Source organism: Pyxicephalus adspersus, chromosome 1, assembly GCF_032062135.1.
Source record: "Pyxicephalus adspersus chromosome 1, UCB_Pads_2.0, whole genome shotgun sequence".
Classification (NCBI taxonomy): Eukaryota; Metazoa; Chordata; class Amphibia; order Anura; family Pyxicephalidae; genus Pyxicephalus; species Pyxicephalus adspersus.
Window position 1 is genome coordinate 146078204 of NC_092858.1, and position 17894 is coordinate 146096097.

Sequence of the window (17894 nt, forward strand, 5' to 3'; positions counted from 1 at the left end):
TTTCTAAAAGAATTTAAATTAAGGCTGTTAACTATGTTTATAGGGTTTTATTTCTGGGATATTTTTATTTCCCTAGTGGTTGAACTTGTTGGACTTATGTTATTTTTCAACCTACACACTATGTAACAAACCATGTAACACCATTCATCAATTTTCTCCCTGTAGATAGATAAAAGACCGATCAGAAATGACAGCTATGCACTCCTATGCAGGAGAACACAGCAAGGTTTTGCTTCCTTGTCCTCCCCCCTCCCCTCTCCATTGAAGAGAATGGCCCTGTGTGTTCAGTAGTTGGTGGTTCATTTGTCATTGGAAACAAAAGATGTTAAATCTGTTCAGCGATGGGATACTCAAGGTGTGTTTCATTATTTTACAGGTGTAACCTCAGTTGCTATTGATTTAGAGGATGAAAAACTGAAGAAAGAGAGGCAAGCTCGTAGAAAACAGAATCACCAAAAATTGTGCAAAGGAATGAGTCTTTCTGTATGTTACTCTGCCAGCATCGGGGGCATCGCAACACTAACAGGCACTACACCCAATTTGGTCATGAAAGGACAGATGGACGAGTAGGTTGTACCTTTCTATTAAGCTTGTTATGTAGGTTTACATAGTGCCATCTTTGCACATGAAATATCAATGGAGAAAAGTACCTTCCAACACCCTCTAATGCGTTAATATAGTATCTCACTTATAGTTATAGGTTTTTTGATGACATATTATTATCAGGGAATGGATGGAAAAAGTGACATTATTTATGGTAATTTATATTGTTTTAGAAGACATGCCTAACTATACTACCCCTACACACCTACATTATAATCAATGAAATCAATAATAACTATGTTCCTTGTGGTATAAAGGGCAGACAGCATACCATGTCATTACCTTACAGTTAGTAGGGGTACTTGGAATCTGTAAACTGCAATGACAGCCATCTGATGTGTTTTCATTGATTTCATTATGTTGAATATACATTTTATGGTTTCATATTGATTCATTTTTCATTCTCTAAACCAGAGTTGTCATATATAGGATGTAGCCATACATTACTGCTTTACTTGCAAGAATAGACAAATTCCCAGATAGTGGGCGAAAATGGGACTGTTGGTAAAGCAAGGGTCTATATGAAAGTATGATTATTGGATAATAGATAAGGTTCTTGTGCATATTGTTAGATTATACTTGTATGCAGTAAACAGTTGTTGAGGCAGGATGTTTTGATCTCAGCTGTTTCCTTAAAGATAAAAACAATCAGGGTTATCAGTGACACTAATCTTGTATTAATAATATTAATATTTGTCTGGGTAATTAATACCTCGCAAATTTTGAACTTCCTATGTCATAGTAGAACATTAGTGTAGGCAGACTCTACGCTCTGTAGACATCTTTGCAATTGTAGGTCTGCAATCACCAAAGCCTTTGTACAATTCTGATTGGAGAGCTGTCACTCAGCAGGTAGCATGCTTGACCTCTACAATGAGGCCACTGTTTCCACATCACAGAGATCAAGTGTCCTTCCCAATAGCATGCTAGCCAGGGACAGACTTGTCTACTCAGGTTGTGGCTGCATTCTACAAAAAGAAATCTTGGAAAATAAACCTTTTTGGATGCATTGGGAATATTTTTTGTGTATTTAAAAAAAAATGTTCAGTTTTTTCTCTCTCCTTCCATCTCTACAGCAATAAACACAACTCATGTTGATCTTTCATATTAATTTACAAATGACAAACATCTGGAATCTATGGGTTGACAGGGTTACTGCACATTCTTGTTCTTTATATTACCAACTCCCTTTACAGTAACAAACAGATTCATTCAAAACTCTGCTTTAGTTTATATTACTGTAAAATGTGTATTTCCTGAAATCATTGTTCATCATGAAGGATGAAATACATAAATACTGAATAAGTACTTCCTCATAAAACATGATATATGAATATGTCATATCTTGCCATTGTTATAGTGATAAACTGACTTTGAATGTGTTTTTTATCTTGCAGGTTGTTCCCTGGAAACAATAATATAATCAATTTTGCTTCATGGTTTGGATTTGCCTTCCCAACAATGATACTCTTACTTGCACTTTCCTGGATCTGGCTACAGATTTTGTTCCTAGGAATCAAGTAAGTCTGTAATAGCATTTTTATGAACTCAAAGGCCAGTGTATTTGGAAATCAAACACCTGTGTAAATGTAATCGTAGTGTTAGGCATCTTGCTGCTTATTGTTCGTGTTTGAAGATATACCGTAATATATATGTATAGAAGTGCATTTCCCAACAAAACATTTTATTAAAGCAGTTAATTCTCTTTATTCTTTGATTTTATATGTTCTTTTTTCCACTCTCATCCACATGGTAATCTAAATATTAAAAAAAACTTGATATTTTTTAATTTGTGCCTTATTTAAGATCCAATTACATCATTACTAGTATTTATGCTTCTCTGGATAATGTAAGGAGATCACAGCTGGTGGAAGAGTTTACAAGGTGCTGTTTGTAGCTTCCTAAAAAACAGCAGTGCCCACATGTGCCCACATGATACTGAGCCTTCAAAAAAGGGGGAGACAACAATAGTCATTCCGGGGAGGATGGAGGTGGATGTCTACCAGCCAGGAAATAGGGAGGGCTCTATCTGACTTACTACAGTTTTTAATTCAAATTGTGAGATATTCACTAACAGGCAATTTCAGTACAGGACAAGACTGCACAACTGTGCATGATGAAAGGTAGGGATAGGGTTTAGTTTTGGATAGAGTGAAGCAGAGTTAAAATTATGTTGAGTTACTACTTCAGTCTAAGGCTGCATTAGAGATTTTTCCTCTTCTTTCTTTTAAATAAAATGAAGCATGTTTCTGAACACCTCTACTTAATTTCACTTGCTCTTATTTGACAGTCCTGGTTGAATTCCTAAATACATGTCAGTTTAGAATTGTGTCTTGAGGCTGATAAAAGTTATAAAATGAAAATGATATTGAGATTGTCCTAAAGCATAAAACATTATTACAGATTAGTTTCTGCCTTTTATGTTTCTGCATTCCACTGCTGGGATTCAATAATTTCTGACCTGTAAAAATGATAATATATGTTAGAACTGTAAACTCCCCCAAATGTATTACCCACCTATAGGTAACATTATTTCCAAAAGTAAACGTGGGCTTCTTTTTCATGCAGTGTTTCTGCTAGTGTCAACATGCAGCGATCCAAAGCCCATGTTTGAACTTTCCATTTCTAGTGACCCTAAAACAACTACAAAGACTCATAAATGCACATCAACACACTACTGATGTGATTTCCTCTTCTCTTCCCTCCTCTTTACCCTCTCCTCTGAATAAAAGGAAACTGGACTGATTTTATACATATTGATAAATTCATGTAAAAGGTGCATTTGCATTTGTCTAATTTTAGCCTTATTTTTTAAAAAGCACAGAAATGTTGTGGTTGATCATGTGTTGTCTGTGCATCTTTCCCAGGTTTAAGAAGAATTTTGGCTGTGGTGCAAAACCAGAACAAAAAGAAAAAGAGAAGAGAGCATACAAAGTCATCTCTGAGGAGCACAAGAAACTGGGCCCTATGACCTTTGCTGAAATTTGTGTCTTGGTCCTCTTCATCTTGTTGGTTCTTTTATGGTTCTCTAGGGATCCAGGCTTCATGCCGGGATGGGCTACTATCAGCTTTAACAAAGGAAAAGAGTAAGTTTATATTAATCTCTCACATGGTCCAAAATATATCCAAAAGACCTTAACTCTACTTGGGTTTGCTTTTCTCAGAAATTTTACCAAAAATGTATTTCTTCTCTTTAGCATATTTAGTCATAGGTTCTGCTTTTCCAAAGCAGCTATATTCTGATTTTCACCTGATTACAGTATATAGCATCAATATATTACGCAGAGTACTGTACATTTTCACATCCATTCACATGCCTAATGGAGCGCACATTCACATATGCTCAGCACACTTATATCTACACTGTGGGTGATTTAGGGAAAGCCAATAAATCTACAGTATGTTTTAGGTTTTTGGTAGGAAACCAGATTACAAATGCAAAAAGAACATACAAACTCCATGCATACAGTATCCCTATGAAGATATGAATCCAGAGCTACTAACCACTTAGCTAGCACTTAGCTAATTTCAGTATGAGTTCTATGATATGAATATGATATGACATCTAATGTGAAGATGTGCAACATCTACAAAATCCGCCCCTACCTGTCCCCAGAGACCACCAAACTCCTTGTAAATGCTCGTATCATCTCTCGTCTGGACTACTGTAACCTCCTCCTCACTGATATTCTACTATCCCGCCTCTCTCCTCTACAATCTAATATGAATGCTGCAGCCAGACTCATCCATCCTTCCCACCACTCCTCTGCTGCTTCCATTTCACCTTAGAATCAAATTCAAGCTCCTGTGCTTTGCCTTCAAATTTACTTATCTGACCTGGTAAAAAAATATTCCCCTAGCCACTCTCTTCGCTCCTCCAATGACCTACTACTGACTTCCTCACTCATAACCTCATCAAATGAAGGGCTCAGATACTTTTCTAGAGCTGCCCTGACTATCTGGAATAGTCTTCCCCATTCTATTCGGCTTGCTCCTACTTACTGGTCATTTAAAACAGCAATCAAAACCTATTTTTTCAAACTTACCTACCCATCTTCTTTTGTCTTTTGAAAACCTCATTACTTACTACCACTACATATCTCCCTTCCTATTGTGTGTTACTTCCCCCACCTCCTAGATTGTAAGCTCTTCTGGGCAGGGTCCTCTCCTCATCCTGTGTCACTGTCTGTAAACCCCAATTTAAAGTACAGCGCTGCGTAATATGTTGGAACTATAAAAAACCTGTTTATTATTATTATTATTATTATTAATAATAATAATAATAATAATAATCATAATAATAAAATTATTAGCAAGTATTCTAATTATGTCAAATGGAAGACACGTTCAAAAGGACAGAATAGCAGTGGTGGCCTGCTATTTTTTTTACCATAGGTTTTAAAAAAATTTGTTACCTTTTCTTTGAAGAACATGATATGTGTTCTTGATAACTTTGAATCAGCTGTATAAACAGAGCGTTTACATGTCTTGATCACTTGAAGGATTGGCTAACAATAACCCCTATCAGGCTTCTGTAGATGGCATGGGTGCCTTTACGGAGACATAATGACCTCCATAAATACACTGACCCCTGTGTATCTTACTAAAGACAGATAATGACCTAACCATGATGATTCTATGCAACCTTATGATCTCTCTGATGATGATTATACGCAACATTATACTTGGCACAAATTAAAGGCTACAAAAACTTGATTTTACTTATCTTGGTTTTGCAGATATGTCACAGATGCTACAGTTGCTGTATTCATAGCACTTATGTTATTTTTGTTTCCATCTGAATTTCCATCATGTAAGTCTCGGGACCCAGAAGAACCAGGTAAAATCCAAATATTTTGTACTGTATTTTTAATAAGAAGTATGGTAAACCTTGCAGAATGATGTTTTTTAATAATTTTTCTTTAAGTTTAGTATACATACATACAACATGGGGGATGTTCTGTAGTTCTTAGATATAAGGAAAAGCTGACAAGATTGCATGAAATTTCAGTTCTGTGTATAAGAAGTTATGAGGATATTGCATTGCTAGCAGGAGCAATAGGTGTTTTCCTGTACTTGTACTACAAATAAACCTCAAGTAATGCAGTCCCTGTATCTCTTTATTTGTACATTAATGAAGTTTATCCGGTTAGCTTTTAATTGAATTATGTTGATGGTAATGGACACATGAATTCTTGCATTCTGTCAATATCCACTGTGATGGAAACTGTAACTATAAATGTTCTGTGTATACAATCATATAACCACTTCTGCTCTTATCCCTATGTTCTGGATGTCTGGGCGCAGAACACATAGGTGATTCCCATACACAGATTGGGACAGATCTGTAAAATATCAGACTACACAAATGAAATCCTGCTTGGGCTGGTTTATCTAACCTTAGGATTGACATAGACAGATGAGTTATAATTACAGTATCCAGGCTAGTTACATCAGTGGAGATTATCAGACCAGATAATGGTTTTAGCATGTATGAAGTAACAGTTTTGTGGTGATTACAGTAGCTAATTGTGTTCCTGAATTGCACTCATCCTGGCTGATACAGCAATAAATGGGTGTCATTCAAGATTAACAGATAGTGAATCATCATCAGCCACCTTTTAAGATGTTCTATTACCTTCTCTGTTAGGCTTACTTTGCAATATTTCTTCTCAGATGAATGTTCTTGTTCATTGGCCTTGTTATAGATGTCATCATAGCTCATGAAGAGAAGCAACTGTGGTACAAAATGGCAACACATATGCTAATTTGTTTCAAATATTTCCAATAAAACTTACCTTACTTTAGGGGTGTCAAACTCAAATACACAGAGGGCCAAAATCAAGAACTTAGACAAAGTCGCAGGCTAACCCTGAAATTTATTTAAAAAATTGAGGAAATTTTTCCTTCTCATTGACTATAAACCCTTTTCATTTGGAAACAAATAGGTTTTGCTTCACATTCAACCTGGAAAAAGCTTATAATAAAGAAAGAGGCATAACATTTTTTTTTTTTAAATTTTATTAAAAAAAAAATCTTCTGAGTTAAATTTTAATGGTAACCTTTTTTGCACAGGGTAACAATAATAATAACAATATTCCTCTATGAAATACCAACCATTCAAAATCCATGCCTTGGAGTAGCAAGGAAAAGTACAGCTGAGGGGGAGTGCTGGAAATGCCAGACATGGCCAATGCAGAGCTAAATCTTATTGAGTGGCCCGCCGCTGAAACTCCCTATTCATTGAAATAGGGTCGTTACTAAAATTCCCGGCATTATTTGGGTCCATAAACCAGTCAAATGCGGGGCCACACATAGACAGAGAGCCCGCTGGTCTATAGACGCAAGTGATGCCAGGAATTGTAGTAGCGCCGCTATTTCAATGCAGCGGCGGGACAGCTGCAGTTCATATTTAGGATTCCTTTGGGGGCCAAAAAAAGGGACACTGGGGGCCATATTTGGCCCCCGGGCCAGAGTTTGACACCCCTGCCTTACATGATACAGTTTTAATGTACAATCTCCTTTAGATCTTTTACCAACTATGTATAGACTGAGTCCACCTCATTGTATGCAAATGTATAGTTTTGATAGACATTTATTATTACAGCATTGTACTGTACCAATAATATATCATAATGCATTACTAATCATGTGTGTTACAAAATATTGCCAAACTTTTGTGGAAACCTGCCCATCATACTTATCTGCGTTTGTTAAACCTTCCAAATCATTGGCCTATAGAGCTGAATCCCATATCTTTGTGGTTATAAAAGCCTCCACTCTTCTCTGAAGGCATAGGAATTTGTGCCAAAAGAATAAGTGTGAGATAACATGCTGATGCTGGAAGAGAAGACCTTAAGAGTTAAGATTACCCGGCTCTGAGGTGGCCAGTAAAGTTCCTTTACAAAAACGTAAATACATATCTTTCTAGTCCTGGTTTTGTGCACAGTGGCACATACATGCTGGAGCAGAAAGTCCCTTCCTTAAACTGACGTGCAAATATCATTGTTTGCTGTATGATAACGTGAATCCCTTCGGTTTTTAAGTTATGGAGCAATGAGGGAATGAGTTTCTAATTTGTCTAAATCATTTAACTTCATCATTAAAAGCTCATGTTGTTGGGTATGTTTTCCAAAAAAAAAGCCTGCATTTGACCTACTTTACCCGCAGTTTAAATAGGACATGACACATCCAAAGGAATTTTTTGGATAATGCAGGCTGTTTGTCTCAACATATTATTAAGTAACGTGGTTCCAGTCACTGTAAAAAAAGTCTCACAATTATTCACAAACAAACCCACGTAGACACGAGAAGTGTACAAACTCCATGCAGATAGTGTCTAGGCTGGGATTTGAACCTAGGACCTAGCGCTGCAAAGGCCAGAGTGCTAACCCCCAAGCTACCATGCTGCTTGTAAAAACTAAATCTAAATAAAAATTGGCCTTATTGTGGGAAAAGACACAAACAATGTTTGTCACCAAAATTTTCAATTGAAATGTAGTTTTGCACCCAAGGTTTGGTAAAATTTGGCTCCAAGTCAGTAGATCTAGATATTTAAGGAGATTAAGAACGAATCATTTCATCAAATCATGTCCTTTTTTCTGATAGCATTTGTTTCCTGGTTTTTAAAAAAGATTCTTGTGACTTACATGGCAAAATGTTTAAGAAAAGAAAACATGGCATAATTTTTACCCAGAAATTTGCAGCCTTTCATGTTTGTTTAGCATCTAGGCTTAAAGCAGATTTTTGTGTAAACCATGCACCATGGCTCCATCCTCTGACCCCCATGTCTCTGATATGTAATGCACAGGTGTAGGGGCTGCAGGATGTATCCATAGCATGTGGCGGGGACACACAAATATCCAAAATTTTCAAATCTGGCAGTGGGTGGCAGAACCTGCGGCCCTGAAGGAGCCACCAGATATTTGAGTATAATACCTTTTTTTAAAAAAGGATCTGTATTTGTTTTATGCTTTGGTCTAAAATCCACAGACTATCATATTGTAAATTTCTATTTGTTAGTAAATACATTTTAATAAATGTTTTTACAATACATTAACAATGTTTCTGTTGCTCTATTTAACACCAGGGAAAAAAAGAAAAATGTTTGTACCACCACCTCTGTTGGACTGGAAGACTGTAAACGAGAAAATGCCCTGGAACATTGTCATTCTGCTTGGAGGAGGCTTTGCTCTTGCTAAGGGTAGTGAGGTAGGACATATATTCTTAAAGTTTACCTCATACGTACTAAAAAGAAATGGCATTACACACAATATAACATTAGAACAGACAATTATTACAAAGAAACACTGAGAAACTTTATATTAAAAACCATGGCATTTTTTATAGTTTGGATAAAGTAGGCACATGTTTGCTGTTTGTACCCCTTTGGGGAGATCCCATTTACTTTCTATTACACAGCAGAAAGTGAGAAGAAACTACTCAAAGTAAGGGAAATCTTCTCTTACATAGTTGTCACCAGAATATAAGTAGACCCCGGGTTACATACGAGATAGGGACTGTAGGTTTGTTCTTAAGTTGAATTTGTATGTAAGTGGGAACAGGTACATTATTTTAATAAATGCAATTAGGACAGATAATTGTCTCAACATAATATTAGGCAGCGTGGTGTCAGTTATTGTATAAAGTCCTCCCTGCAAGTTAATCACAAACAAAGCAAGAAAAAAAAACTTTATGGAGCCTAGACATCCATTTACTTCTGGAGCAAGCTGTGCTTTGATATGCAAAAAAAAAACAGCTGCAGAGTTTGTCTTGGTCATTAAAGAAGTACAAGATCTTGACAAATCAGCTCCACTCTTAAGATCACCCACAACCTCAGCTGTGTTTAGCAAAAGATTTCTTCTGCAAGTCATTCAAATCGCCCCCTCCAAGCCTCCATCCTGCACATAAGCAAGCAGGGAAGCCCCGTTTGTATCTAGGAGGCGTCTGTATGCCGGATGTCCTTAACTTGGAGACTACCTGTATGTGTTCCCTTCAATAGTCTTTCCCTTCTATTCCTTTTCTGATGACAACTGGAAATGTTGACTATATCTTTGCAGTCCTTGTTGTTTCACTTATCTGGTGATTCTCCACTCGAAGATCAAAAATCTTGATTCTTCTCAAGATGATTTTTCCATCTGACTCGTACCCTGGGTATTCAGATTCCCCCCAAAAAAGCATGAAAAGTTCTAACTAAAAAGTCTGCATGCCGTGGGATATGATATATAACTAACTATACTTACTATAACTACATAATGTATGTCAATTATTTGTTGGCATATTTCTTACTGACTGTTTTTTTGTGTTTATGGTCCTCCATCCTCCAGTATATGCCTTTATACTTTTTCTAATCAATTGTATTTGCAGTTGCAACAGGCTGATAACTGCAAATGTGTCCTACTGCAGAAGCTAAGTCAGCAAAAACTTGGCACTGCTGGCCAACTGTAAAGAAATAAAAATTCATCCTGACTTTAATAACCCTATGCTTGTGGTTGAGTGCTGTACATGCACTCAATGTTCAGTTCTATGAAGAAAGAAGGGGGGAAGCAGAAGGTATTCCCCTACTAGCTCCTTCATAGGAAATAACTGTGGTTGTCCCTGTTCACTAATTTAGTGAAATACCACAGCGGATCTCTAAACAAGATCAGGGGACCGCTGTACACTCGGTAGATTGTAGCCCATGATCATCATGATGTTGGGTGACCATTATCTAAAGCAGTGTTTCCCAGACTATTTAACATGGGGGAACACCTTGGGATAAGTTTTAGGTCTTCAGGGAACCCCTTGAGATAAGTTTTATGTCTTCAGGGAACCCCTTGAGATAAGTTTTAGGTCTTCAGGGAGCCCCTCCTATAATTACAATATCCATAGCTGACAGTGTATTAGCCTGGTGGTCAGTGGGAAGAATGCCTCCTAAATTGCTGACCAATGAGAAGGCTGCCATCCTCACAGACAGCCAAAAAGATCACTGGAATTTGGTAAACTGACCTGAGAGTCACAAACTGCTCATTGGTCAGTGAACCCCTAGCAACCTCTGGAGGAACCCTGGTTGAGAAACACCGATCTAGAGTGTATATATAGCTTTACCCTGTCAAAATCAGGCAGCTTCTGTCATTGGGCCTGATTTAATAAAGCTCTCCTAGTTTTGCTGGATCCAGGTTTGCTGGATCACCCAGCTTCACCGATGAAAGTGTATCATCTCCTGTCTTGGAGAGCTTTAACCCCTCTTGCAGTATTCCCGAGTGTGACTCAGGGTGGATTATCCAGGCAAAAATTGGTATTCCCGAGTCACACTCGGGGTCGCTTTTAACTAAAAAAAAACACTTACCTTGTTCTGTCACTGTCCCCCGGCGTCCTGCTGGTCCCCACAGGTCCTGGGGACATGTGCTTCCTACTCGATCCCCAGCCGCGAAGTGCAGCGACGAGATCTACAGGGTTTCCTGTTGATGTCGGTAAATGCGTCAGTGCGGGCGGGAGGATCGGCAGATTGGATTCAATACAAAATAGCTGTATTGAGTCCAATACAAAGAAGTACTCATAAAAATATAAATAATCATATTATATTTATATCATATATGCTACTGTACACTTACATTACATGTTTGAATATTTTTATTTTTTTTAACAGATTTTTGTGTTTTGTTATTTAAAGTTTAATAATTACATTTATTTAATATTGGTAAGTTATGCCTAAGAATTATAGCCTACAATGAAAAATTAATTTCCATACAAAAAATTGTACCACTTTTTGTGTGGAAAATTGGACTGAATTAGACTGCTAGGGAGGTTAATAAATCAGGCCCTTTGAATCAGAAGTAGTATAGTCATTATGCAGCCTGCCTGATCTACAATGCTCCTTTTTTAACGGTTTTCTAAATTTTCTAAAATTTCTAAAACAGAATGATCTGGAAGAACTATACAAAAGGCACCAAGTTTAATTTTGAAATGAACAAAGTTCAGTAAAAAATAAATGGCTAGCCCACAAGTAAATGTGGATGACCAGATTTTAGTGTATTACAGGAAACTTAGAGAGTGTCATGGCTCCTTATAAGTTTCATAAAAATAAAATGCGCATGCAGTTTAATTCATTTTGATTATTTATTTTAAAATTTATTTAAGTCAGGTAAGTATATTTGGAAACATGCTTTAAATGGGAAAGGAAGGGCTACTTTTATAATTTACCTAAACTCCATTTATCTCTACTAACTTACTGTTACATTTTGAAAGTTGGAATAAATAATAAATTTACTTTTTTCTCCTCATCTAGGATTCAGGGTTGTCGAGTTGGCTTGGAGACAAGCTCACCCCATTGCAGAGTATTCCCCCAGCTGCAATTGCTCTGGTCTTGTGTCTCCTGGTTGCTACATTTACAGAATGTACCAGTAATGTTGCAACAACTACATTATTCCTACCCATCCTGGCATCTATGGTAAGAATCAAAGTCAAATATCACATGGCCGACAGATGTCCCTTTCGCTTAGGATTTTATTACTTTTGCTCGTTTTGGATATTTTGAAGCGGGTAATATTCATGCTTAACAGTTATTTCCAGTACACAGTAACACAACCTGTCTGGCAAATACCCCCGCTTCCACTTTGCCATTCAGGGCCTAATTGCTATGTTATTTGTCTAATGTGTTTGGGTTCCTTTGGTTGCAATGCATGTTACACATTCAACTGCAGAGTACCGTGGGCCAGGAAACCAGCAACAATACAAGGGCCCATTTCCATGGTAACACAACATGCACAGAATAAAGCAATATATGTTGATTAAACACAACAATACAAACTGTAGGTGCATTTTCTTGTTTGTGCTGGTGCCTTGGCAGCCTCTTCAGAATGATTGGTCTGCCATTACACAAAGTATTATAGTGCTTGACATAACATTGCTTCAGCATGAATTAATACAACAAGCAGTGAATAGGCCCTTATTAAATTGGAGTAAAGCATGTTGCATATAGTTTTAGATGCAAACCCTAACCAACATTCCTGGCAGGGCTGTATTTGAATATTATTCTGCTCAAAGCACATTCGATTATTGACAGAATTTTGTACAAGCTCTAACGCTTATATCATGTGATTATTTAATTAAACTATAATGGGACAATGGGGCTGATTTATTAAAGCTCTCCAAGGCTCGGGAGGATACACTTTTATCAGTGAACCTGGGTGTTCCATCAAACCTGTAATAGATTTCCTAAAGTAATTTGATAGAAATATTGGTAATTTATTAGCAAATGTTTTCAATCCTGGACCAGATTCATTCAAGATTCACCCAGGTTCACTGATATAAGTGTATCCTCTCCAGCCTTGGAAAACTTTAACAAATCAGGCCTGTTGTATATATGGTCTGCTACTTTTCAATTATACATACAGAAAAAGGAAAAAGATTCTGTTTTTTTTAAAAAAATCTATAAAAAGTCTTCTGACACCTTTCAACACCCCTTGCACCTCTTCGACAGTTCTCTTGCTGAATTTTGTCAAACGTCCAAAGGTAGAAAGAAGTGAGGAAAAAGACTGCTGTAATTTATAAATGTTGGGGGGTGGTGCAGATCGAAATCTAGCAACGTTAAGCAATAATAGCCCGATACTTCCTGAACAAATCCTTCATCTAGGGAGATAGAAACTATGATAGTTGGGCATGCAGCCAACAATGTGTACGCCAATGTGACATAGGAATTTTTTTAAGCTTCTTGGGAAATGTTGATCTTTGAAAATATAAAGCAGTAAAACATCATTTCCAACACAGATGTCCAAAGTACAGCATGATGATCGGTTTCCTTATCTTGTTTTAAAGCTTTATCATGGCCGATGTTTATCATGCTTACTTGGGAATTTTTTCAAGGAGAGACAATCCTGCTTACTATCCTATTAACCCAACCCCTTACCATGGCATTACCTAGATAATCTTAGATTACCAGAGATTATTTCATCATATTCAAAGTTTTTGGGTAGGATGGTAAAGGTAAAAGTTCTGTCTGTTTTTTATTTGCTAAGTGTGCCAAAGCAGGGAAAATTCACCTTCTCTAATTGATCATAAAAATATAATATTCTAAATTTTACAGTTGTCACAACAACAGAGGTATGAGTAAATCTCCAGGAAAAGTTATAACATAACTTGCATTTGCAATTTTGAAAAAATGCCCTTTGCTTTCTGTGATATACAGGCTTGACAATGGGAGGGGAGGATTTTCCAAAATCCTATAGTTTAGAAGCCTCAACCTAGGAATAAAGCTTTTGCTGTTGCTACAAGAACGCTCCTGCATGCCAACACCTAGTGGATCCTTTGCCCTCACTTGTGGGGCAGATAAAAAAGAGAGGATATCTAAATCTGATCATCCCTAAGAAGAGAGGATATCTCTATCTGACAATCCTTAAGCTACACAAGCTAGAAATATGTCTGTGGAAATGTTTTATTTGTGATCATATCCAATGAAAGTTGAATGAGTAGGCACTGTACACGCATCACTGTTCAGTTCTATTGAAACAGGAAGGAGGAGGACAAGCAAGAGGCACCCGGCTGTGTTCTCCCCATTGGAAATGACAGCAGTCATCCCTTTTCAGTGGGTTAATGCTCCACCCCATGGTTCACTACACGATGTCAGGGGACTGCTTTACACATGCTAGATTTTATCATGATTGTTCGCCTAGCATGACGATTATCTAATGTGTATACATACTGTAGCTTTGAACTGCTAAATTCAGCCAGCTTTCATCATTAAGTCTGTGCAAGCTTTAGGAACCTGAAACTGAAGCAGCAAAGTACATCTTTATAAAGAACATTGAATTGCATTAAATTATATTTTAGTGCACATGTGTTGCTACATTGCATATCACTGCTTTATAAATGCAGCAGTTATTTGGAGTTTTCTAAGGATAGCATCTTCTCCCAGGCTCTGTACAGGCACTTTAAACTGAAGCTAACTGTGGGTGCAGTATTTTATCTGCATTACCCTGTTTTATTGCACCATGTTGTTGCCCCCCTCAGCAACTCAAATGATAACTGTCTAAGATGGGACTTTCATATTGGATGAATTTTTCTATTGTATTTCTGGGATAGGTTTAGGAAGACGATTGAAACCCATAGAAAACCAAATTACAATTCATCTTTTAGTGATCTAAAGATGTTAACAAAATGCTTTTTGTTAAGGTGCATATCATCCCCTTATCATTCTCTGCAGGGGTCACAGTATGCATTTGTAACTGAATGCAATCATGTATGCATTGAAAGCTATTTTATTTGGTAAAGTGTGAAGCTCATGAAGCTTGTGAAGTCATCACTATGACTGTTAGGTAATGTAAAGTAAATTCTGGGTTCTGTGGATTACCACTCTTTATTCTTTTTGTGTTTTTCAGGCAAAAGCAATAGAACTGAATCCATTATACATAATGCTTCCATGCACACTCTCGGCCTCCTTAGCCTTCATGTTACCAGTGGCAACACCACCAAATGCTATAGCCTTTTCATATGGGCAACTCAAGGTTGTGGATATGGTATGTATCACTACTTACCTACATTTCTTTACCAGCAACTGGGTGTGAACTAGGGAAATTCCACCTTACTATTCCTCCTCTTTCAATGCAATGTTATCTAAAACCTGTGGAAATTATCAGATCAAACTCAAAGTAAATTACAATTTTTTTTGCAGTCAGTCTTTTTCCATATTACATAGGTTGAATGCTTATTTTTGTCCAGGGTACCAGTAAGAAGCATGAAAGTTTTTGAAATTGGTATAATGAGTTGATCACTTGCTTAGTTCAATATTTCAATAATTGCCTGCCATATCCCCACAGTATTGTAGAAATTCAAAATATGCAGAAAGAAAGGGGACTTATTTGGCACATGTATAAAATCAAATACCAAATAACAGCCTGACAGCAGGAGCTATCAGAGCCGGGCCATCTCCTTCATGTTTGAAGTGGCAATTCATCCACATCTTACAGGGATTCCTCGCCGTTTGCACTTACCCTCATCATGAGTTCTTGGTTTGCTTTGAGGCCCTATATACATTTTAATAAAGATGACAAGATAGTGTAATGTCTAATATATGCTATAAGTAATTATCTCTCAACGTTTTTAACCTGATGAAGCAGCATTGACCGTGAAACGTGTCGAGACACCCTCTAATGTTGTGAGATACCAAATCCATAAGGCATAAAGTAGGAAACAAGTATATATACATATACACATATACATACATAAAAGCTACAAGAAAAAATAGTGGAGTGCAAATGATGCAATGTGGTTTCCAGCAATAAACATGACAAACCAGTAAATTCCTGTATACAGGACATAACATCAAAAATGGGGAGGGAGGAAAAGGGAATAGGGGATTCTGAGGCGATTTGCTATATAACAAAAGGAGGGGAGCAAAATAAGACCATCACATCTGTAATTGAGCATAATAGTCATCCCATGGCTCCCAGACCGAATTTAGTGACAGTGTTCCTGAGCAGGGAAGTAAGATATTCCATCATTCGGATATCCTGAATGCGGGCATATAGTTCATCTAAGGATGGAGGGGAGACAGACTTCCATTTAGTGGAGATCAGGGTACGGGCCGCTACCAAGATGTGTGTGGTGAGCTTGGATATGAGCTTGGTAGGACCTGTTAAGGGCAACCCTAGCAGGTGATGTAGAGGATCTAAAGTAGATCGGCATTTGGTCACCTTTCCCAGTAGCTGGCTTTTACTGGTGTTTTAATATTTTATAAAGAAAAAGTTTTTGGTATTTGATTGTATACATGTGCCAAATAGGTCCCCTTTCTTTCTGCCTATTTTGAATTTCTACCAGTAGGAAGCACTTTTACTGATCTCATTCACCCAGAAGACAGGGCTCTCCTTTTATCTCTAATGCTCTAAGTTATAGACGGGCCCTTAGCATCCTCATCTACCATGCAGAGATACTGGTCCGGCATTTTAGGGTTCAAGTTGACTATTGCTTTTTATCTTCAGACAGTGTCAAATTTATCTGAAATTTAAAACATAAATGCATTTTTGTTGGATAAAGAATACATAAGTTGTATCCATAGGTAAAACATTTATTTTATTTGGATTTAGCAGAAAACATTTACTGTTTACATTTACTTTCTGTCCTGGTGACATAATCCTTCTATACAAACTGAAAAAGAGTTTTGATTTCCTTTAAACTTTAAAAGCCTTTGCAAGCATAATATCCCAGGTTGGGTGAATAAATGCCACAAAAACACGTATGATCAATATGTTACTCATGGTTCTGTTTATTTTTTTATTTTTTAGGCAAAATCAGGATTTTTGCTGAACATTATAGGAGTGCTTGTTATTACACTGTCCATTAACAGCTGGGGATATTACATGTTCAACCTTGGCACCTTCCCTTCCTGGGCAAATTCCACCGTAAAACCCTAACATTCTTTGATATTGTATGGACAAGTATTCAATGATCCGGAGGTGACCTAGAATATGGGGGTAATACAGGCAAACCCCCAAATAATGCACTGATTTAAACAGTCTGCATATCACGGAGATCCACATGCCAGGATATCAGGATGCCTCCAAAGGAAATCTGCAATTTAAGTTAGAAAAGAAATAAAGTGAAGCAATCCATTCACTGATGTCAGGAAATACATTCTAAAATGTCAGATGATTACCACTGCTGAGCATCCTGTGTACTTCTTTATTTTGCAGACATATCTGTTTATGCAGAACCATATAAAGGTTGATGATTTACTTACAACATGAGTATTACATCTCAGTTATTAGTGAATACAATACCGGATAAAAGATGTCTATGGTTTGTGCACATTTGTATAAAATGTTATCTTTAAAGCAATATATTCTAACAATATTGTCTAAAGAATATTGGTAACAATAAATTAATATATTTGTTAATTTTTTGCACTTTCACTTTGGATTTTTTTTAATGTAACATGTACTTTCTTTACTCTCAGGTGAAGTGAACTTTACAGTAACTTTTTATGTCTACATAAATATATTTCTGACATGATAAAATATACAGAACAGCATATTTTTTTAGAAAAGTTGTACCTTTTAAAAGGTGTCCCTGAGCTCCAGTCCAGTGACTATGCTTAGGGCTACAATGATATATTCAATCTTCTGCTGGCAGAGGAAGGCATTTCTTCAGTTTCCTCTCCCCTGGGGATCTAATTCTACATTGTAACATGCTTTGGTTCATTTGGTTTGGTTCTCATTATATTATAATTACATTATATATTATTTTTACCTACTTATTTAATATTTAACTATAAATGAATAATTATATAAAAGGGTGGCTTTATCCTTTTTTATAACAAA

General features: G+C 36.9%; 1 protein-coding gene across 2 annotated transcripts in view; it reads left to right on the forward strand.

Moving 5' to 3' along the window:
• Positions 1-17471, forward strand: part of SLC13A2 (solute carrier family 13 member 2) — a 36707-nt gene extending 19236 nt beyond the window's left edge. For both annotated transcript variants that reach the window (XM_072430108.1, XM_072430101.1), the window contains exons 5-12: positions 377-566; positions 2001-2123; positions 3471-3689; positions 5343-5443; positions 8693-8814; positions 11870-12031; positions 14958-15095; positions 16860-17471. In XM_072430108.1, coding sequence (XP_072286209.1) covers positions 377-566; positions 2001-2123; positions 3471-3689; positions 5343-5443; positions 8693-8814; positions 11870-12031; positions 14958-15095; positions 16860-16988 — 1184 coding nt within the window. In that variant the 3' untranslated portion in view covers positions 16989-17471. The remainder of the gene's footprint in view (positions 1-376; positions 567-2000; positions 2124-3470; positions 3690-5342; positions 5444-8692; positions 8815-11869; positions 12032-14957; positions 15096-16859) is intronic.
• The last annotated feature ends 423 nt before the right edge of the window (positions 17472-17894 follow it).